The 20,339-nt window shown below is 33.2% G+C and overlaps 1 protein-coding gene across 3 annotated transcripts in view; it reads right to left on the bottom strand.

Moving 5' to 3' along the window:
• The window catches only part of SOX5 (SRY-box transcription factor 5), a 478,480-nt gene that overhangs the window by 48,493 nt on the left and 409,648 nt on the right, over positions 1-20,339 (bottom strand). For all 3 annotated transcript variants that reach the window (XM_033118758.1, XM_033118759.1, XM_033118757.1), the window contains one exon: positions 17,991-18,137. In XM_033118758.1, the coding sequence (XP_032974649.1) occupies positions 17,991-18,137 (147 nt within the window). The remainder of the gene's footprint in view (positions 1-17,990; positions 18,138-20,339) is intronic.

A 20,339-nucleotide genomic window follows, 5' to 3' on the forward strand; every position in this document is an offset into this window, starting at 1 on the left:
TGAATTGTTGATGGCAAAATAATCAGATTTTAAATAGTTTAAGAAGACTACTCTTTAAGGAGATCTTCATGGAGGATCTGAGTATTCTCACCTTTTACAGGACAACTTTCATGAGGACAGGCATGAATATATTGTTTTCTATCACCCACATATGCCTTGAATAATAAAAAGAAAAAAATACTAAACATAAACTACTAAATTTTAATTATAAACGTGAATTACTAAATTTTAATTAATGGATAGTCAAGATTAATCAATGACTAACTCTTGGTAAACTCTAAGTTTTTCTATTGTTTTTCATAAAGTGTTTTAAAAATTCTTTACATCTACATACAATGCAAATGTCCTTTTGACTAGTGAATAACAAAATAAAAGCATATGCACTACCAGGATGTATCCCACCACATTTATATCTCTTCAAATGAATTCTTCTCGCCAAATGAATTTCATAGTTCTTTCCAGTCTTCAGAGCGTTGTTCCCTTTACTTCTTTCTTTCCTCTTAGAGTTGAAGGCTTGAAATCTCTGGGACTCAATACTTTCTAGTCGGAGATGTCAGCTAACAGAGCCATTGTCAGAACTCCTTAGTGACAGATTTCCTATTAATTTAACGTGAAACTTTACTAGGTCAGTACATCCAAACTACAACTCTCTCACTCCATTTATTGCAGATGGAGAAAGAGGAGGGGCAGTCATTGAAGATAAAAAGTCCAAAGATAAGTAAAAATAAAATTAAATGAAAAACTCACTTCTCACTCCCACTTGCTTTAACCCCGACTGAGTCTCACCGTTCAGAATAAAAGCAGTATTAGCGATTTTTCTTTCTGAATATAGATTTAGAAGAATTGTCCCATTTGCCTTTTTCCCCCTCATGTAGTAGGTTTATTCTTTAATTAGTTACAAAAGCATCTTTTAGGCATTACTCTCAACAGTGTTAGCCATGGCAGAGAAGGAGTTTATATTTCATTTGGTGAAGCAGTATATAGACACTAAATGAGAGAACAGTTTAAGGCCACGTAAATTGCTAGGTATTTTAATACTTAAGAAAATACCATTGTGATTAATCTGACAGGGTCATGAAGGCAGTTCTTTTGAAAAAAAAAAAAAGGTTGTATTTAATTTAATCTGGATTATTTAGACTGAATTCTTTGTCACAAATGTGGTTGATTCACTAGTCTAGGATTGGCATTTAGATTTTGGATGTTACATATTTAATTGCAATTTTCAGAACTTTTCATAAGGTTACAATTTTTTATTCTGTGGCTTGGCTCCTCAGACACTTTTTTTTGAAGAGTCTGAAAACACAAAAAAGTATCAAGGGCATGAGTTCTTGGGGACATTAAGTCCTATAAAACTTGCCATTTGGGATTAGATAATTTTCGCTAGAAATAAACAGTATTTTTCCTTTTCCAAGATATTCATCAAAAGCAATTATTTTCCAATTATTATTGATTTAATGTGTTCTATTTTTGCCTTTTCTCCTTCCCGTATAATTAACCTATTAGAGTGAATAAAAGGAAAAATATAGATAGTATATATCTAGTTGAATACAGGGATTATGGAACTTTTACCTGGGAACTTCTCCCTACTGCAAAAGAAATGCTGACTTTGTAATGCAGTTTTGTCATTAAGAGAGTTAGTTTCCAAAGAAGTAATGCTTGTAGGTCTATTCACGCTTGGTTACATAAATATTTGTGAGGTGGGAGGGAGCCAGTTAAATATTACAAAACATGTGAAAAAACATTAAATAAGCTCAGTAACATAAAAAGTAATACATCTTAAAGTAATTTAAATATTCTATATCTTTTCATTTTTAATTCTGATTTTCCAATACTATTCACTTTACTTCCTGAAATCTATATTTTACTTTAAAAGTTACAAAGTATCCTCATATATTTTGTTTTATTTTAGTCTCAGAGCAAGAGTATGAAAGTATTATTAATCCCACTTCCTAATATAAGATACTGAGGTTAGAGATATTCAAAGATTTGCCAATAGTCCTAATTTTAGTAAGTTTAGGACTTGAACCCAAATTCTGGGGGGATAAGCTTAGGCAACTTTTCAGAGCTGCCTCTCTATCTCAATGCCAACAGGGGAAAGTATTGTTAAGCAATCATTTCTTTGAAAAATCCCACTAATCTCTGATTTCTTGTAATTTCTTCCTAATTCTGAATACATTTTTATACCCCGTTATGATAGTAATAATGCAAGAGTTCAATTTGGGTAACATTACTCTAAGACCTTGCAAAAATGTTTAAAATACCAAATCATAAAATATTTTAACAAAGTAGCTACAAGTAGATTCCAAATGCATTTATATATCTGAAGTATATATCAAAAGTGTAAATATTTCAAATAAATGCCATAAACATCAACACTATTATCTTAATGGACCTATTTTTTCCAACATAAAACACATGTCAATTTATCTATATCCAAATGATGTCCACTGCTTTCAAGAGGAACAAATATTGCAAGAAATGAAGGAGAGGATGAAAAAGACCTTTAGCCCACCCACTGGCTTGACCGAAGGCAATGAATCCATGCCAGGTTTACTTCAAATGAGTTGTGTCAAAGGTTACCCACGGGCCATTTTATAGTGATTTATAGCTGATGTCTGAAAATATCCTTGTATTTTAATGATAACCTTACAATAGAGTCATTAAGGCACTCTTTGTCTTCATGGCAGTGACCAGGAGGGAGCTGATGTCTTAAAAGAATTCCAAGGGGTGATGACTATTTACATAGAATGTCAGTTAAGGCCAGTTTTTATGTTTTGCCTTGAAGACAAAGCATTTTTTTTCTCAACATATTGAAGATGCTTAGCATGATTATACATTCTGCCTGTCATTGTTATAATATTAAATTCAAGGTGTAGGCCAACGAAAATTCAATGAACATGAAAAGGCTTAGAACTGAGCATCAGGTAAGAGTCTGATTTTAATTATAATGATCTCAAATTTGTATTAAAGCTCTCACAGAATAATGATTCTTAAGTGTCTATATTAAGCATGTCATGAAGCATGAGGAATTGCAAGATTGATTTGTCAGATATTCATTCAAGAAATAGTCAATTAAAATAATTAATGTGTAGTGAAACTCAGCTGTAGTGTCTCATGTTTAATTTTTCCCAACCTATACTATTAAAAGAGTAATACATTTCACAGTCTGGATGGCATAAAAGATTTTAAATAGCAACTGTAATGATATTATTACATAAGAATTTTGATCATATCTTTAGACTGAACTAAGGAGAAAGAATGAGGGCATTTACCTTAGATTTGATCTTGGTTTGAATGTTGCTTTGGGTCATTAAATTGCCAAACAAAATGAATCTACATTCTTGATTTTTGTACTAAGAAACATGTGTGTGTGTGTGTAGGTAAAATATTTCTCTGCCATATCTGAACTAGATTGTTTAGCATAAAAGAGAAGCAGAGAAAGATAATCTTATAAAAATAAGAGAGGAAAACAAAAATTTTCCCTTCTGAAACTTTATTTGAACTGTCAATTAAACAATATAACAAAACCAACCAATGTTACTATAATCCTATACCTTTCACTTAAGCATCCACTTAATTCTTCAGCATATGTAAGGGAGGCTGTGCACTTGAAGATGTATTGATACTAAACAAACTCATTAGACTAATGTACAAACCAGAATGCCAATGAATTAATTTATACCTGACCAGAATATTGCTGAATTTTTTAAGGTAATAGTTTTCTAATTTCAAGATATCTGAAAAAGCAAATTGCAAATTCAGAATCAAGGCAAAAAAGAAGAAATTAGTGAGTGCTTTATTCAGACCATAGTAAGGACTGGTAAATTATCATACAGATAATATCTCTCCAATGAGCAGAATGCTCCTATTTCCTGTATCAAGTGTATCTCACCTAGATTGACAGGATAAACAATGACAAATCTCATTTTTGTGTTCCATAATCTTACTGTGCACGTGGTCTTTCTACATAGTACAATAGCAATGATGGTTTCATTTTTCATAGGTACAATCATATGCAGCTCATGCTGCATTGAGATTATTGTCCAATAATCCAAACCGTTGATCTTTGATAGTTCCACCTAAGGAATCTCAAAGTCAGTCACACGTTTGAACATAATATCTTGGCTTACTTCCACAGATGATTTGCTGATTTGTTTATTTATTTATCCTTTTAATAGAATTAGAGCAATCATTACATGTCAAGAATGATGCTTAGTGCTAAGGATAAATAAGATGTAATTCCTACACTGAAGCGACTCAAGAGTCATATAAGGAAAGACAAGTACAATCAAGAGTTATAAGGGTGCTGTAATAGTACACTAGGAGTATGTATCTGTCCAGTGGGGTCACATACGATGGAATAGCCAGTTCTGTATAGAGGTGATCTTATGAGAGGGTGAAAGGCAAGAGGGAAAGTGGAATGAAGAGGGCAAAAGCAACCCAGAGAGGTAGAGGGGCACAAACATAGTCCAAAGGAGGTGAAACAACATGACATGGGAGGATGTGATTCTGTTTGGAGCACAAATCGCAGGCAGGATTAGGAGAAAATCAAAAGTAATAAATTAGGCTGGTGAGGTAGGTGCAGCTAGATCACAGAATGCCATGGTAAGGAGGTTAAACTTCACACTTTAGACCTTTCTGTTGTTACATTTTTATTTTTCTTAAGTTCACTCCCAAACCTTCTAGAGATCCATTATAGTCAACCTTATTTCTTTAAAATTCAGATGAAATCCAACACTCAACTCTTTCCTACCTATGTATCTTCAGACAGGCTATTTCATTCTCCTTCCAAAACCTTCAAAATGGCACATATTCTGCAATTCTTTCCTTATCCTATTTCTCTCCAGCTTGTGCTGGGAACTATTTTCCTTACCTCCATATTCTTCTTTGACCAGTACTTAGCCCATAGTATTTCAATTGTTTATTTGTTTGTCTTCCCCATTACACTGTACAAGGTATTAATTATTGTTCTTTTTTATTTTATCAGTGTCTAGCATATTATAGGTGCTCAAAAAGTTTACTGAATAAACCTCAATAAATGTTGTTTGACATATTGTAAAAGTGACTCTAGATGCCTCATCTATGAATAACATAGTCATCATGTGATTTTTTAAAAATTATATAAACCAGTTAAGAAACATATAGTTTTATTTCAAGCAAAATGTAAAGTCTACTGCTTGGAACGTCTTTTCCCAAAGGAAGACATTCTCTTCCTAGTAGAAGATATCTCATATAGGATAAATCATATTTTATTAACTGCATTTTAAATGAATATTGTTTTTTAAAAACAGGATTCAAGTACATTTTGAAAGAATATTTTAAAACTTTTTAAAATATTTCTTTTTGTCTCATTAAATTCCCAATGTTTTATTTCATATGCCCAGAATTCCATAAAATACTATGGTTAGACCAAAGGCCCCAACATTCACCTGACAGGAGTTAAAAACAACAACATTATTACTGAAAATTTTTAAAATCCTCATATAGACATATTCTCTTAAATCATGTTATATTAATACATGTTACTGCAAAAATAGACATATAGTGGAAACTATATCAGAAACAGTGATAACTAAATGTTAAATTTATATTAAGATCGAGTTGTATAATATAAATATTTAATCGAGTAAACACTTATTAAGCACATATTACAAGCCACTTAAAATTCAATGGATAAAGAAAGTGTATCTAATATGATCAATCTTATGGAATTGATCTTTCCTTCACTTAGTTTTTTTCAAGTCCATAAATTATAGTACCAGATATAACAGATCAGAATTGTAGCTCACTAAAACTTCATGAATGCTAATAGAGAAAAGACAAGCCACACCAAATCCAACAAACATTACCAAGAGGTTCTCTTATAATTGGATCAGAACCTTCATTTTTAGATAAATGACAGCACCATTTGCATGAAAATTGGCACTAAAAATTCCATCATTTGACCCCAAATTCTTGTCTTGCCCTGTGTTTATACAGGGTTGACCTGAATATTGAGCTCCTGCCGACTTAAAATGAAACTTTGATCCTCAAAAGAGTTGCACAGAGAAGTACAGAAAACACAAATCTGTATCTATTTAAGGACATTCCTATTCTGGTCATAATGCTTTTATACATACTTCACAACTGCATTTTTTTCTTATGTTATTTTAAGTGCTACTGGAAATACCAAAAGAGAAAAAGTTTTGCAGTATTTCATCCTTTCTATTTTTGGTCTCAATTTCTTTTTCTCCTATTTATGAAATATCTACACTGCCAAAAGTCATCAAAATTGTGCAACAAACCATAACAGCTAAAATTATATAATAAACTAGAAAAAAATAAGATTCGATGGTTATTGAAAGGCCCAATTTAAATGAAAGCCTCATACAGATTCTCAGTACTGATAATTGGTCTTGCAAAGAACTACAATAGAGTTTTTAATATAAAAAATATTTTGTGGTTTTATTAAAAATATAAGGTTCTTAGTCTTTTCTGGTATTGGCAAACAATTTGGGAGAAAATAAAATTTTATCTATTTGAGTATATATATTTATTTTCTTTATAATATTTTAGTTATGTAAAACCTGTAAAATGAAAATTCTGGTCTTTGTTTTCTCTAAATTTAGAGATCTCATCTTTCTCCTTTTGAAAACCAAAATAAAGGATTTTTTTAAACTTTTGCGTTCTGAAAAAAGTCATCCTATGGAATCAGCTAGTCCATAGTTGGAAGTACAAGTGCCAAAAGCTGACGGATATTGCATTTGTAAGTCCTGCAGCTCACAAGGGGTAGTGCGTAGTTCTAAGAAGCATCCAATTATATTATCTATGAGGCAAACAGGACTAGAAAAAGGGTACATTCTTCCCATGAGAATCTTATGATACTTTAGGATTCAGGTTAAGGGAAACTGCTCACTGTTCATGGTATTTAGACACTTGAATTTGGAGGCATATTGCTTTCCAAGCAGCACCTGTTAAACAGGTTTTCAATATGCAATATTCTGAGCCATTAAGAATGTGCTTTTCAAATATAATACTCATAAGATTAAAATTTCAATGAGCAAAATTCTTATTTCAGTATAGAAAAAACGCAAATATATTTTCAAGTAAAAGAATTATAAAATTGTTCCCTATTTCCTAGAAAAAAGGAGCTATTCTACATTTTGAATGCTATTCTATGTCTTCTATGTTCTCAAAGTTTAAGACACATGAGATAAGAAATATGTGCTTGCAAATTCCACTGATTGTATTAAGCAGACCCTAAACAATAATCCACTGTCAATGTGAATTACACCATTCACTCTGCATCTGTTGAAGACTTTTTTTTTTACATTTAATGCTAACCATCATACAATTTCTGGTCTCTATTTAAGAAAACCTAATTAAGAATATGTGTTCTCCAGCTGATTTTTAGAGGGAATGAAAAACTCTATGAACTATGATGAACTTCATTGTCTTATAATTTTCTGGACAGAAACTAGATTAAAATAGTCCCCACTTCGTAAATTAATGGTGCAATTAATGCCACTTCCATACTGTATGTGCATGAAGAAATGTGAAAATAGGTATAACTAAAAAAAGCATCTCACTTTACAGAATATAACAGAATAGACATATCATAATGTTGTATATAAACTCAATATCAGTAAAATAAATAGAATTTTAAGTGCACTATGAATGGTGCACAAATCCCATTAGTAAGTAATTGTAGTTAAGAATGAAATAAAAAATATTTTCCTTTTAAAAAATGAATATACATGCTTAAATAAATTATATAATGGTTTTTTAACCAACAAAATAAACACAATAGTTATGGCAGTTTCACTGAAACGTTATATGAGTTTTATTTTATTTTATTTTTTTAAGTAGTGGCATTGTATATTTATATGACAAGAAGAGGAAGGAGGGGAGGGGGTAGAGGGAGAGATGGAAGAAGGGGGGGAGAGAGATTGAGAGAGAGAGAGAGAGAGAGAGAGAGAGAGAGAGAGATTGATTTTGAAAGAAAGTTGTCTTCTCAAAAATTCTCAATTCAGAAGACTTCCAGTTCATCCCAATGATGAAAATGATGCTGTTCATTATTTAAAAACTACTCTCCTCTAGTTGTTTTAAGATTGTAGCATTTTTTCACTCATTTCTATAATATACTAGTTAAAAATCTGCTGTACTAGGCAGATCTGTTGAAATCACACTGGGTTTTAAAGCTTTGGGTAAAATAAAAAATAAAAAAAATATATATATCAAAAGAAAAAATCAGTTTAATTAGAAATTAGGATTTCTTAAGTGGCTTCTTAACCTGCTCAAAAGACAGGTTAAGTAGAATAAGAGTTCCAAAACTCTTATGAGCACTAGTAAATAGCAATTATAATTTTTTCAGGTGACAATGTTTAAATCAATACTCATGTGTTAGTGTCAGTATGAAAATATCACTCCCAAAACTCAACCTTTTAATTTGCTTCTTATAGGCAGTGACAGATCCTATCAATTGTGTGTGTTTTCTTAGGCTATTATGCTATTGAAATAACCCTGATAAAGAAAGTGAATGTGAAAAGAACCCAGGAAATATTCTGTTAAATTTATACTCCTGGCACTTAGTGGCTGCCCTTAAAAAGCTGTATATGATTGTCTCTTTTTGTCCATATCCCATTACAAATTCCGTGCTCCATGAGGGCAGGGACCCCCGTCTACACTGTTCACCAGTATCCTCAGGTCCAAGGACTCTGACCACCACATTATAGGAAATTAATAGATATCTGCTGAATGAAATTGTCTTGTCTCTCCAATGGCAAGGTCCAGAATATGTCTTTAGGACTCAAATTCCACAATGTTTCTGGGAAAATATTGTAGAGAAGCTTAAAATATTAATTGATCCAACAGATAAAAGAAAAAAAATATCCTTTGCCTCAAAGAAATAATACCCTAAGAAAGTAAGACAATAAGTAGGTATTTACAACAGTTTAGTAAGTGGTATGACAAATGAAAAATACATTATTTCTCTTTAAAAATGAATACACTTAGAATATAATTCAAACTTCTTAACATGAAAAAGTCCTACATGGTCTGGTCTTTTTCATTCCCAACCTCATTTCTTATTCTCTCTTATGTTCACTACTTTCTAGCTACCCCAGCCTATTTTCTAAACCTTGAGTTTGTCAACCTCACTCACATATTAGGGTCTCTGCAGTTGCTGTTCCTCCTGTTTGGAATATCTTTTCCTCCGCCCTTTGTAGGTACTTTCCTTTTCATGATTCAGAGAAGTCCTCGGAGAGGGCTTCCCTGATAGCTCTATCTCAGGAAGGACCCCTCACTAGTCCCCAGGCACTCTGTCTTTTACCATGTGTTACTTTCTTCATAGCATTTACCAATATATGAAAGGATCTCTTCGTTCAATTGCTCATAGTTTGTCTCTTCTCCTTAACCTGCAAAATCTTAAGAGAACAAACTGTTATGTTCTCAGATGTAGTAGCTGTAGTTCTTCTGCCTTGAATTCAACTTGGCACATGCTAGGCATAAATCAAGATGTGTTGAATCAATGAGTGGTAAATGCAAGCAAAGGGGGCTACAGAACCCTAAAAGGGACAGACCTTTGAAGAATGAGAAAATAACAGAGCTAAGAGAAACCAATTCCACGTGCTATTGTTTGAGTTCCTGGTTAAGCCACAATTGAATTCAGAATAACTTAAAAAAAAATGTGAATGAATACATTTCCTTTTTGTTTAATCCATTTGAGCTTGATTGTCTATCATTCGCAACTGAAAGAGTACTATCAAATACAATTGCCGTTCATGGGGCCGCAAGTTGAAATACTGGCAGTGGATTACATTTCTATTTAAATAAGAATCTTGTGACATGAGAGTTGCTCTGAATACAATAATGCCACCTCATGGACTGGTAGACTTCCTCTCATTGTAGGAGTCTAAGCAGAGGCAAGGTGACCCCGTGACTGGTTATTATGTGTTAGACTAAATACTTTCTGGGTTTCCTTCTTACTTAAGCCTCCGTAATTCTATAAACAAAATAGCTGATGCATTTTGTTAAATTCATGAAATCCTTTTGAATCCTTTTGATTTTGAACTTGTCTATCTCTACGTTAGAATGTTACGTCTCTATTTTTTGACTCTTACATCTATATGTTTAATTACTGTATTTTTTCTACCCACTGTCCAATATCCAAAGCATTAGTAAACTACTTTGTTCTCTCTCAAGAAAAATCTATTCATGATGAAATCTATCAAATAAATATGCATATATACTATTTTCATTAACCTAAATACGACACTATTTATTGTAATTTTAACAACAAATCTATACTGTCGAGTGTTTCTGAAAGAGACCATTTAAATTCTTACTTTATGAATAAGAAAGAATGTTTAAACAGAATATATTTAATTAAACAAAGAGAGAATCAAAGCTGAGGTTTACAGTAGCCCTCCATCATGTCACTTCTCGATTCTCTGCTCAAACAGTTTCAAGCTAAGTCGGGGACAAAGGGGTGAAAAAAGGTCAAAAATCAGTAGCTCGGTTGAGGCTCTGATCAATAATTTAGGATAGGAAATAAAATATTTTAATTAATTTGAAGTATGCTTTAGGAAGCTAAAATGATAAATGATTCCCTAAAAGATAACAGAAGTGTGCTTTTGCTTTCTCATTCTTTGACGTATTAATTCTCTGACTTATCATGTGACAAGGAGAAAATTCTGAGATGTCCTAAATTAAATTACAGCAGGCCTGAGGGTGGAAGGAAGAGACAAGAGAGGTTAATGAGTTAACCGCTGGGGGCACAAACCAACAAAAGTCTGATAACATCCCCAAATGTACGTTGAAACTGGGACTTCACTTCCAGATGGTTAGTTTTGCAATTTTCTAGAGACAACAGCGAATAGCTGACCACCAGGTGCTACCCTATGATGTTGCCAGTCTGTTGCCCACAACCAATCCAAAAGAGCAAACACTTCTTCCTTAGGTGCTATGCACCTATCCATCCCACAACTATGCCCGCTTCATCTTCTCCCACCCTCTATCTACAGCCAATGCAAGTTCTTTCAAAGCAACTTACATCTTCCTTCCGGACACTGTTTGTATAAAAGAGCCCTGTCAACCCCAGGATGCAGACCACATGTCTTCTCCGTGAAACTGCTACTGGTGGTTTATACCACATTCCCCGGGACCTAGTCTTTTTCTGGCTAGCATCGGTCCCGATAAAACACTTTCTTTTAGAAAAGCATTGGCCGTGCAAGTTTTTGTTCAACACATGCTTAGCCATGATATTCACTCCTGTAATAGGAAGATCTTTTCATATTGTTCTGTTTTTCTTCCTTATACTATTTAGGTGTTGACTGTCTGGTTTTCAAATTAAAATGCTTTTATTGCATGGTGAATCTGCTTCAGCTTGGACCTATGTTAGAAGGCCACTGGCACTTAGAAAATGTGACTGTGTGGATCTTCCTGGGTCTGTACATGCTCACATCTTCTTGGTTCGCATTATTCAAAAACTTTGACCTGGTTCATAAGAGTGGGCTGCTATGTTCAAGACAAAAATCAGTACACTGGGAAGCATAGGCCGAGCCAACTGAATTCAAAGGACATTACCTAACCCCCCTCTGTATATTTCACCTTTTTAAAAAATGTCAATAATATGACTACTCTATGTCTTTGTTTTATCATTATTGGTTTTATGTTACAAATGTGACGAACCCCCTGCTTCTTGAGTCATACGAATATATCACCAAATGGCCTATTTGTATATTTAATACCACTGCCCGCAGAAAAGCCTCTGTTTAAGTACCTAGCTGTTTGAGAATCCTGTCAACTGAGTTCAGACGCAAAGGAAAGGAGCAGGCTCACCACAGGAGTTCTGTTGATAACACTTCATGTAACATATTTCAGTTTGGCAACACGGGACTACAAAAAGAAAACGATTTGATTTAAATGACAAGGAGCCTATGTTATACCCACAGTAAATATGTCCCACCCCGGAAATGATGATAACGATAACGGGCCACATGTACAGTTTAACACTATGGGGTGATTCTTCTCAAATGAATTCACCTCTTGTGTATGACACAGGCATATCACATCTCTAAGGCACACAACATAGTTATTTTACAGATATTGAAATACGACAGAGAGAGGAGTGTTCAACAGCTATTCAACAAAGCACAAAGCAGCTGTACAGAGCAAGGTATTAGGGAGATTCTAGCATTTAATTGATATGCCAGACAGTGTTTAACGCATACGAATAGAAAATGGCCAATTTGTATGTAGTTATAATTAGCTCAGACTAACATCCGTTTTTCTGGAGTTTTAGGAGAAATGAAAGCTAAAAAATACCAGGTCCAACAGTTTCAGGATGGATCAGTGATTTTATTTGAGCTTATATATATTGATGGATGGCAGCTGCTCTTTTATTAATAGTACTTAAGCATTGTGGATTACTTAAAAATACTACATTTCCACCCCTCTGTGGTGAGTAATAAATGTGTGAGATCTTGACCTGGACAGCTCTAAGAACAAGTCAAATGGTAGTATTTAAGGAACTTCTACATTTTGGAAATTACATCTTAGCAGCTACTACTACTCAAAAATTTTCACGGCCAGATAAAATGTGGAAAACACTAAATGAAGTTATAGTTACATTGAGCAGTGCTTTTTGAACTTTTCATCATGGAAATACTCCTGTGGAGGCCTTAGCACTTCTCTGTTTCAAAATTATGAAATCTCTTTGATGTCTTGTGCTTTATCTTGAAAGGACGCTTTCGTCAAATATTAAAAACAGTGTTTTTATAGTTAGAGTGGGTGGTGGTTTGACTTAGCTGTGGTTACGCTGCATGTGCACGTTTGTGTTCAGCCTTACCCTCCCCTTGGTACTATATAGAACACTGTCTCAAAGCTAGCAAAAAAAGCTTTATTTCCCAAATCTCCTGTTAGAACTAATTTTCAATTAAGATGAATCAGGATTATCCTCTGATTTCTCATCCAACATATTGCTAAGTAATCTTGTGTGTATGTGTACCACAGTTTGTGACTCATAGTATTAAACTACAAAATTCTACCCTGCAGATCAGTGTGTATTGACATGATGCTTACTTGAGAGCATAAAACTATGTGACTGGTACCATCACAGCTAAAAATAGGGGCCCTGATAGGAGTCATTGGCACTTCTAACATCACTAACACAAGCACGTGGCTACCAAAGCAGAAGATATCTTCATTACTGTGCCTGTGAAAGAGGATCAGATGAAAATATAGCTCCACTTCTTGCTTCTGAATTCAAAGCAATATTTCCAAGGATATTGCAGCTGAAGAATCTGATTCTGTCTGGTAAGCTGGCCAGAACTGTTTCTGGCTTGTTGCAAAAATATTTCTTTTTCTTGTCATAACTCCCAGGTGCTACTGCTGAGCAAATGGGAACATCACAGCCAGAAGTACTTGAAAAGAACCAAAAAAATTGATTCAGACAATCTATGTGCTCCTGTCATTGACAGAGCCACAACTGGATCAGGGGTATGACTAGGGTCATAGCAAGGTTAAAAGAAAAGCACCCAGGAATTCTGCCTTGTCAGCAGCTTTTCAAACTAACTACTCTTGGTTACTGCAGGCGATATGTAAGTTTTCATTAGATACCAAGAGACACTTACTAGTATTTACAAGTTGCCCTTGTATTTTTCCCAAGAGATGGCTACTTTTGCAAAGGAAAAACACTTAAAATATGAAGTTCAGGTGGTTGGTACCTCTATCACATAAGAAGACTTCCTGATAACATGGGATGATAAGCCTATTTATTATCAACAATTGTGTGAGCTATGTGTGAAACTGAGTAAAAATGCTCTCTTCCCAAAAGAACTAATTTAAGGCTGATTTTAATTCTATTATTAAAAAATATCTTATTCTTACAAAACAAATGTTATCAAGAGATCAATTACGATCACAAGGCAAAGGTAATCTAGGTTCTTAAAAGACTGCAACAAATGATACAGAAAATCATTTAAATAAAGAAATATGTGGTACAGAAATGAAAGTCACTGAATGCATTGTGTCCATACTGTGGCAGAATCATAAATAATAAACAAATTAAGAAATATAAGCAGATTCAAAGCAACAATATTGTATATGAGATTCAAGGACCAATACTGCTAAATAATACCATAATTAAATGATTTTCCTCAATATGAGAAGTAGAATTATTTCTAAAATTTCCTTTAAACACGATTTCTTGTGCACAAAAGTTCAAGATTTCATACTTTCATTCAACATTATTTAACAATATTTAGCCATAAACACAGCTGTGAGGACACACATCAGCTACCAGAATATCTCTGAAGACTCTGAAGAATTAAATATATTTCCTTTTTCTGGTCAATGAAAAAAAAATAGTACTGGAGTGAATTGACAGAATAAAAAAATTAAATAACTGCTGGAGAGACAAGTGCACACGTATTAAGATTTTATGTAACAGCTGAGAAACTTTAAAAATCTGCTGATGATCTGAATTTCGAATCTTTGGCAAAACAGATCACGTGGGAAAAAAAAAAAAAAAAACAACTTTTCTTGGCTTGTGCCTAGTACAATCAAAGCATTAAAAAAAAAAAAGGAAAAGTTAACCAATGACAATATGTCAGGCATTAATGAAAACAGTTCACAAACAATAAGTTCAAGGACATAGTCATGTATAACTCAATAAGCAACTCTATCCATATTCTCCGATGCAGATTTTGAAGAGACCAGATTCCTTTTCATGTTTTCACATTTACTGAACACAATTCCCGTGTGCAGTTTTCAGAGGTTCACTGTGAGTCCTCTAAAGGTTTCTTTATCATTTAATATTATAAATAATTATGTTCCTAGGAGGCAGTTCAAAGCTCAGTACAGCACTCCTACAATACCAGAGGCAGGTCAGGTGACCTTTCTCCAATTCTTCTCTCTCTGGTGCTGAGGACAGACAAAGTGATATGTCTGTCATACGCCATTACCATTAGAACAGAATCTTGTTCTTTTATTACAACTGAACTCCGCCAGATTTCTCAGCAGGAATGCTAAGTGAAATCAATGTCTTGGATTTCCAGGCTGAGCTTGGAGGTCACAGCCACTCTATCATTTCTCAGCATTATCCTTTCTCGCGCGCGCACACACTCCCCAAGCCTCCAACTGGCACACAGCAGATTGAAAACAGCATGCATCAGAGGACTCATGCTGTACAATTTTACAGTCTTTTGGAGCCCCCTCCTTTTGATTCTCCCCTTCCGTTTTTTGCAAATTGCAAATAAGTTTTGTTTGTGTCCTTCTCTAGAGTTGTGAGGCAAAGGCAAAGGCACACCTAGGAAGAAGGGCAGGCGATAAAACCCAGGGAACATGGTTGAGTTTTGACAGCTGCCAATAAGATCATTTTCCTTACATCATCACATGGATGTGGCTTATGATTCCATTGTTTCAAACAATGCATGTATTTTCAAGGTAAACCATCAATTTGGTTTATGCCACGTAAGTATGCAGACAACACACAGCCATTTAATAAAACAATTCTGTAACATAGCAATATAGACATGAAAATTCATTAATAAAGCACACAGAAAATACCCCCAGGATACTAAGAATTAATCTATCAAATATAAATATTATAATAAATGACAGTCATTATATATAAGTAAAATAACTTTGTGAGGTCAAAATATTTATTACACTATGTACAAATGTCATCAAGCTGCAAAAAACTAAATTCGTGTTTTGTAATGGGTCTTCTTTGTTTACTGTTGGTTTTGCTATTTTGGCTATGTTGTTCCTTAAAATGACAATAGTAATATTTATTGGTATGGTTGTTTTTAACCCACTAAACTTTACTGCTGAGCTAAAACACAAGCACATTTAAGACTTTTTTTTTCTGACAATAAGAGAAGTTGTAGACAGCATGCACGAGGACACTGAGCCAAGAAAGAACATATTTCATTACATAATTGTTGTTACTTAAAAAGGAGCACTTTATCCGTTGTTAAATTTTTATGTATTTCATAATAATTGCAGATCGAAGGATATGCAACTTCCACAGTTTTATTAAACTTCGTATGACAGAAGATTCATGAGGGCTAATTTTCAAACAGTAACTGAACTTTAAATATAAATATATTTGCTAAATTATGTGTAATCATAGCAAAAGAAACACAATCCACTTTTTCACTAGTACTAAATAAACAGAGGTACATGAAACCATAAAATGTGGCAGAATTCTAGTATTACTTAAATAATCAGTCTTTGTACCTAGTCTATCGGGTTCTGTCAATGTTTAGAACCATATAGTTCATAAAGAAACGCCCCAATCTTGGCAAAGCAAACCTTCAGTGACTTTGACATTTGCCATGTTTACCTAAGAAAGTATCACTGTAGCAACTGCTCAATAAATACCTGGATGGATGAATGAGTGAATGAATGAATGCATGAGGTTAACTAACATCAAAAGCTTCATGATTAAGTGATTTGGGCAGAAGACATTAATGATAATTTTTAAAAAATGATAAATAAGTAATTAAATGAAATGTTCTAATGTAAAGCATCATTATAAAGCAGGAGGTAAAATCACGTTACTAAATCAAGGAAAAAAACAGAGACCAATACCTCACAGAGTTATTTGTATGTGACAATGACTGTGCAACTACAGCTATTTATTTTACTCAAAGTTAGCCTGTACATGTAATATATTAAAACAGCTGGTCCATGGAGACACCAAAATATCACTGCTTTAAAATCAAATCTTATTAAATAAATGTTATAATTATTACCAAGCTTTAAAAATGTATATTCTGCTATCATTATAAAGAAAAGCCGACCAGGCCTTAGGTATATATTATGCACGGAACATGCAAGGCCCATTACACAGCTGAAAGAGATCTTAGAAATGGTGTATGTATATTTCCTAATGTCGCAGTAGTGTGTGCAATATTTTGCACTATACATTTGTCCATATTGCTGGCGCATCAGGTTCTAAGGTCCTTGTCCGGGTCAAGTTATACTTCCAAATATATTTATCTCTTAATAGCACAGCAAAGGACTTGGGAGTTTTGAGAAGATAAAGGCTGGAGTGCACTTTCCCAACTGATCCTTTCTCTTTCCCAATTTTCTCTCTGGATTAATATGGTAACTGTGAAAAGCATCTGCCAGGGCACTAGAGGATTTAAACAATTCTTGGATTTTTTTCTCTTTCAATATTTTCTAATATTTTTCTCGGTGTATGTTTTCAACTGTGGTGATTAGTCTTAAACTGTTAACTCTTTAGACATTTGAAAATGGCATTCATGAAATGAAGAACAGAAGCAATTTTCTAAGTAATTCAGCATACAACAAAAACTTTGTTATTTTGGGGGTACATTAACTGGGTTAGTTTTTTGCTGAATAGTTTTTAATAGAAAATATGTGTGATTATTTCCCCGAGTAATCTCACAGAAAACTACTTATGATTGCTCTTCTTACTTCATTCATAGGACGTTTAATATATTCATATCTCATCATGCAAGTAAGATCTTTAGAAACACAAAAAGTTTTCAAATTAATTTTTCTGCATCTCTCTTCTTCTAAGCCAAGAAACAAATTATTGCCCTGATACTTTTCCATGTTCTCTCAGTAAATGTTTCTTTAGTTCCCCAAACAAAACTATTTCTAAACAGTCTTACTTCTAACACTGTTATTATCTTCATATCTTTATAGGATAATCTCATTGGATGAATGCTATATCTAAAATTATATCTATAGTGTGCCACATTGTAACAGTTATTGATATTTAAATCAAACACTTTCTGTATGCTCTAATCGTACTCATATTTTAAATGTTATTTCAGTTGCTCTTTCTTTTGGAAACCCTTCCCAGGATCTCTCACTGAAGGTAATCTCTCTGTCCTCGTAACTTCCACTATACTTTATCTATAATTCTTTATAAGACTGAATTGCTGGGAAATAACAGATACTCAATAAATGTCACCGAATGACAAGTCAAAGTCTAAATGATAAAATATGTAGCCTCTTCAAAAGGGTACCTTGCTTTTGGGCGGCGGGCTGTTTGTGCTCTTGTCTGTGTGAATGCTGGTAGGAGATACAGCAGCACCAAGGTTTCCTTGCGGTATGCCTGGGAGCTTTCCTCCTGGAGATACCTGCATTGCAGCTAGCTGGGCAGCATATAACTGCTACAGAAGAAAAAGAGAGAGAGAGAGAGGAAAAATAAAGACTATCAGTAATAAAAGAAATGATTATCTCAGAGAGCACCTATATTCAGATGTGTTTTTTTTTTTTTTCCTATGGGTATTTTTGGTTAGTGTCCTGAAATATGTAAAGAAAGAAGCTGTCACTTCAATCTTCATGACTTACTTCTTGGGAGAAATGACAAATATCATATATAAGGAATTTCAGCTTCAGTATGTCCAGGGACCCCAAGCAAATAATAGTCATCCATATTTATCATACTTTTTCCCAAAGTCTGTGGAAGGCAAATATATCACTATATGATCAAGACCTCTTTTTGCTCTATTTTAAATTTTACCCAGTGTGTTACAATAGAATGCAGTTTCATAGACAAAGTAATTTTCTTATAATCCATATTGTTCAAACCCTGTACCTTCTTTCTTTGACTTGTTAAAATGGGCACCTGTAACAATTTTGTTTTGATCATTAGTTGTATAGAAATACAAAAAAGCCATTGAGAGGGAATAGAAGGAACGTATTTGAAAAACATTATCTGGTTAGTCTACCTATATTGATAAAAATTAACTGGATGCTTTCCAGAAGTCCACTTTACTTCATGATATATACACACAGACAAACGTGAAATTATCTTGAGGATTAGGGTTTTAAATCTCAAATCTAAAATCTAAAATACACACTCTTCCACTAAGCCATCACATAATAATTTTTATTAAATAACCAATAAAATATTTTTCAACAAGTCAACTTAGTAATAAACGACATTTTTACTTCGATAATAGCTGTATGTTATAGTATCTTAAAAAAAGGAGGTTGTTTTAGATTCAAATATTCATATCAAACATTTAGATTAATAGTCCTCATCTTCATTTAGCAGATTGTGAAAATTTTAAAATATGGATGGGGAAGGAATTATTATTTATAAGTGTGTGTGTGTGTGTGTGTGTGTGTGTGTGTGTGTATCAACCCAAGTTCCTGTTTCTCATTGGTCTTGAGATTCCATGGATGGCATTTCCTATGCAAGCTAGAACTTCTATAATGAAAAGACCAATGTTAAAGAAAATGGCTCTTAAGGGAAAGTACTATAAAACAGTTCTCTGGATTATCTTGATTTTTTTCTGAAAGATAAATTTTAAAGGATAAAACTGCTCAGGGACACCACCAACCCTGCTAAGGAGGGTCTCTCTATAAATCAAATAATGAAAACTGAAGACAGGTTCATATTTACATGAAAATACACATACGTTGTTCAATTTTCAGATACTATGGTCTAAATGCAAAAAGGACATTAGAATTACTGATAAAAGTTATGTTTTTTTATGCCAAGTAATGGAAGATATATTCCAGACAAAGAAATGAAACACAAGAGAAGTATATTTATACTATCAATAATGATTGTCCCTTCCACCGTTTTGTGTTAAAATAATTACATTATTTCTTATGTTAGACAATCACAGAAAAGAATAAGATTTGGATTCCATAAAGAATGAAAGGATATGATGTCAAATAAAATGACTGGGATTTTATTATTATTTTAAGTATCAAAGTTGATCCATTTCCCACATTTGTGTTGAAAACCAATGCGTTATATTCCACAATTCAAAAATTATTTTTTTCTGTCATCATCTTGAAGTGTTTAAGGAAGTCATTAAGAAAATAACCAATTATCCTAGGATACAACTTTGCAAATTAAAATTCTGTCCAGTAAAATATGAATTGTATACCTGAAATCTATGTAACTTTACTAACAATTGTCACCCCAATAAACTTTAATTAAAAATAAAAATACATGTACTGACACTAAATTAAAAGAAAATATACGTATTTTTAAAAACTGGCTAAATACCTCTATTAAATATGATAAATTTTATATTGTATTGCCTATTGTATCTTTGTCTTTGAAAATGATTCCAGTGGGTATTATTCCTAAAGGAAAACAATACATTACTGGTATAGTATACACTAAAAATAAGATTGTTGCATAATTACTGATGACATGAGATTTAAAATGTCTAAAAAAAACATTTAGGTAAAAAAGAAAACGTGAACAAACGAGTTATTCAAAATTTAGATTATAAAGAATTATTTCATAATATTGAAAATGATTGACTTTGTTTTTAAATAAATAGATGAACCAATAACACATAAAAGGTATTCAATGTTTAAATATCAATCACTATAGACTGATT

The sequence above is a fragment of the Rhinolophus ferrumequinum genome, chromosome 10 (genome assembly GCF_004115265.2).
Source record: "Rhinolophus ferrumequinum isolate MPI-CBG mRhiFer1 chromosome 10, mRhiFer1_v1.p, whole genome shotgun sequence".
NCBI classification, from domain to species: Eukaryota; Metazoa; Chordata; class Mammalia; order Chiroptera; family Rhinolophidae; genus Rhinolophus; species Rhinolophus ferrumequinum.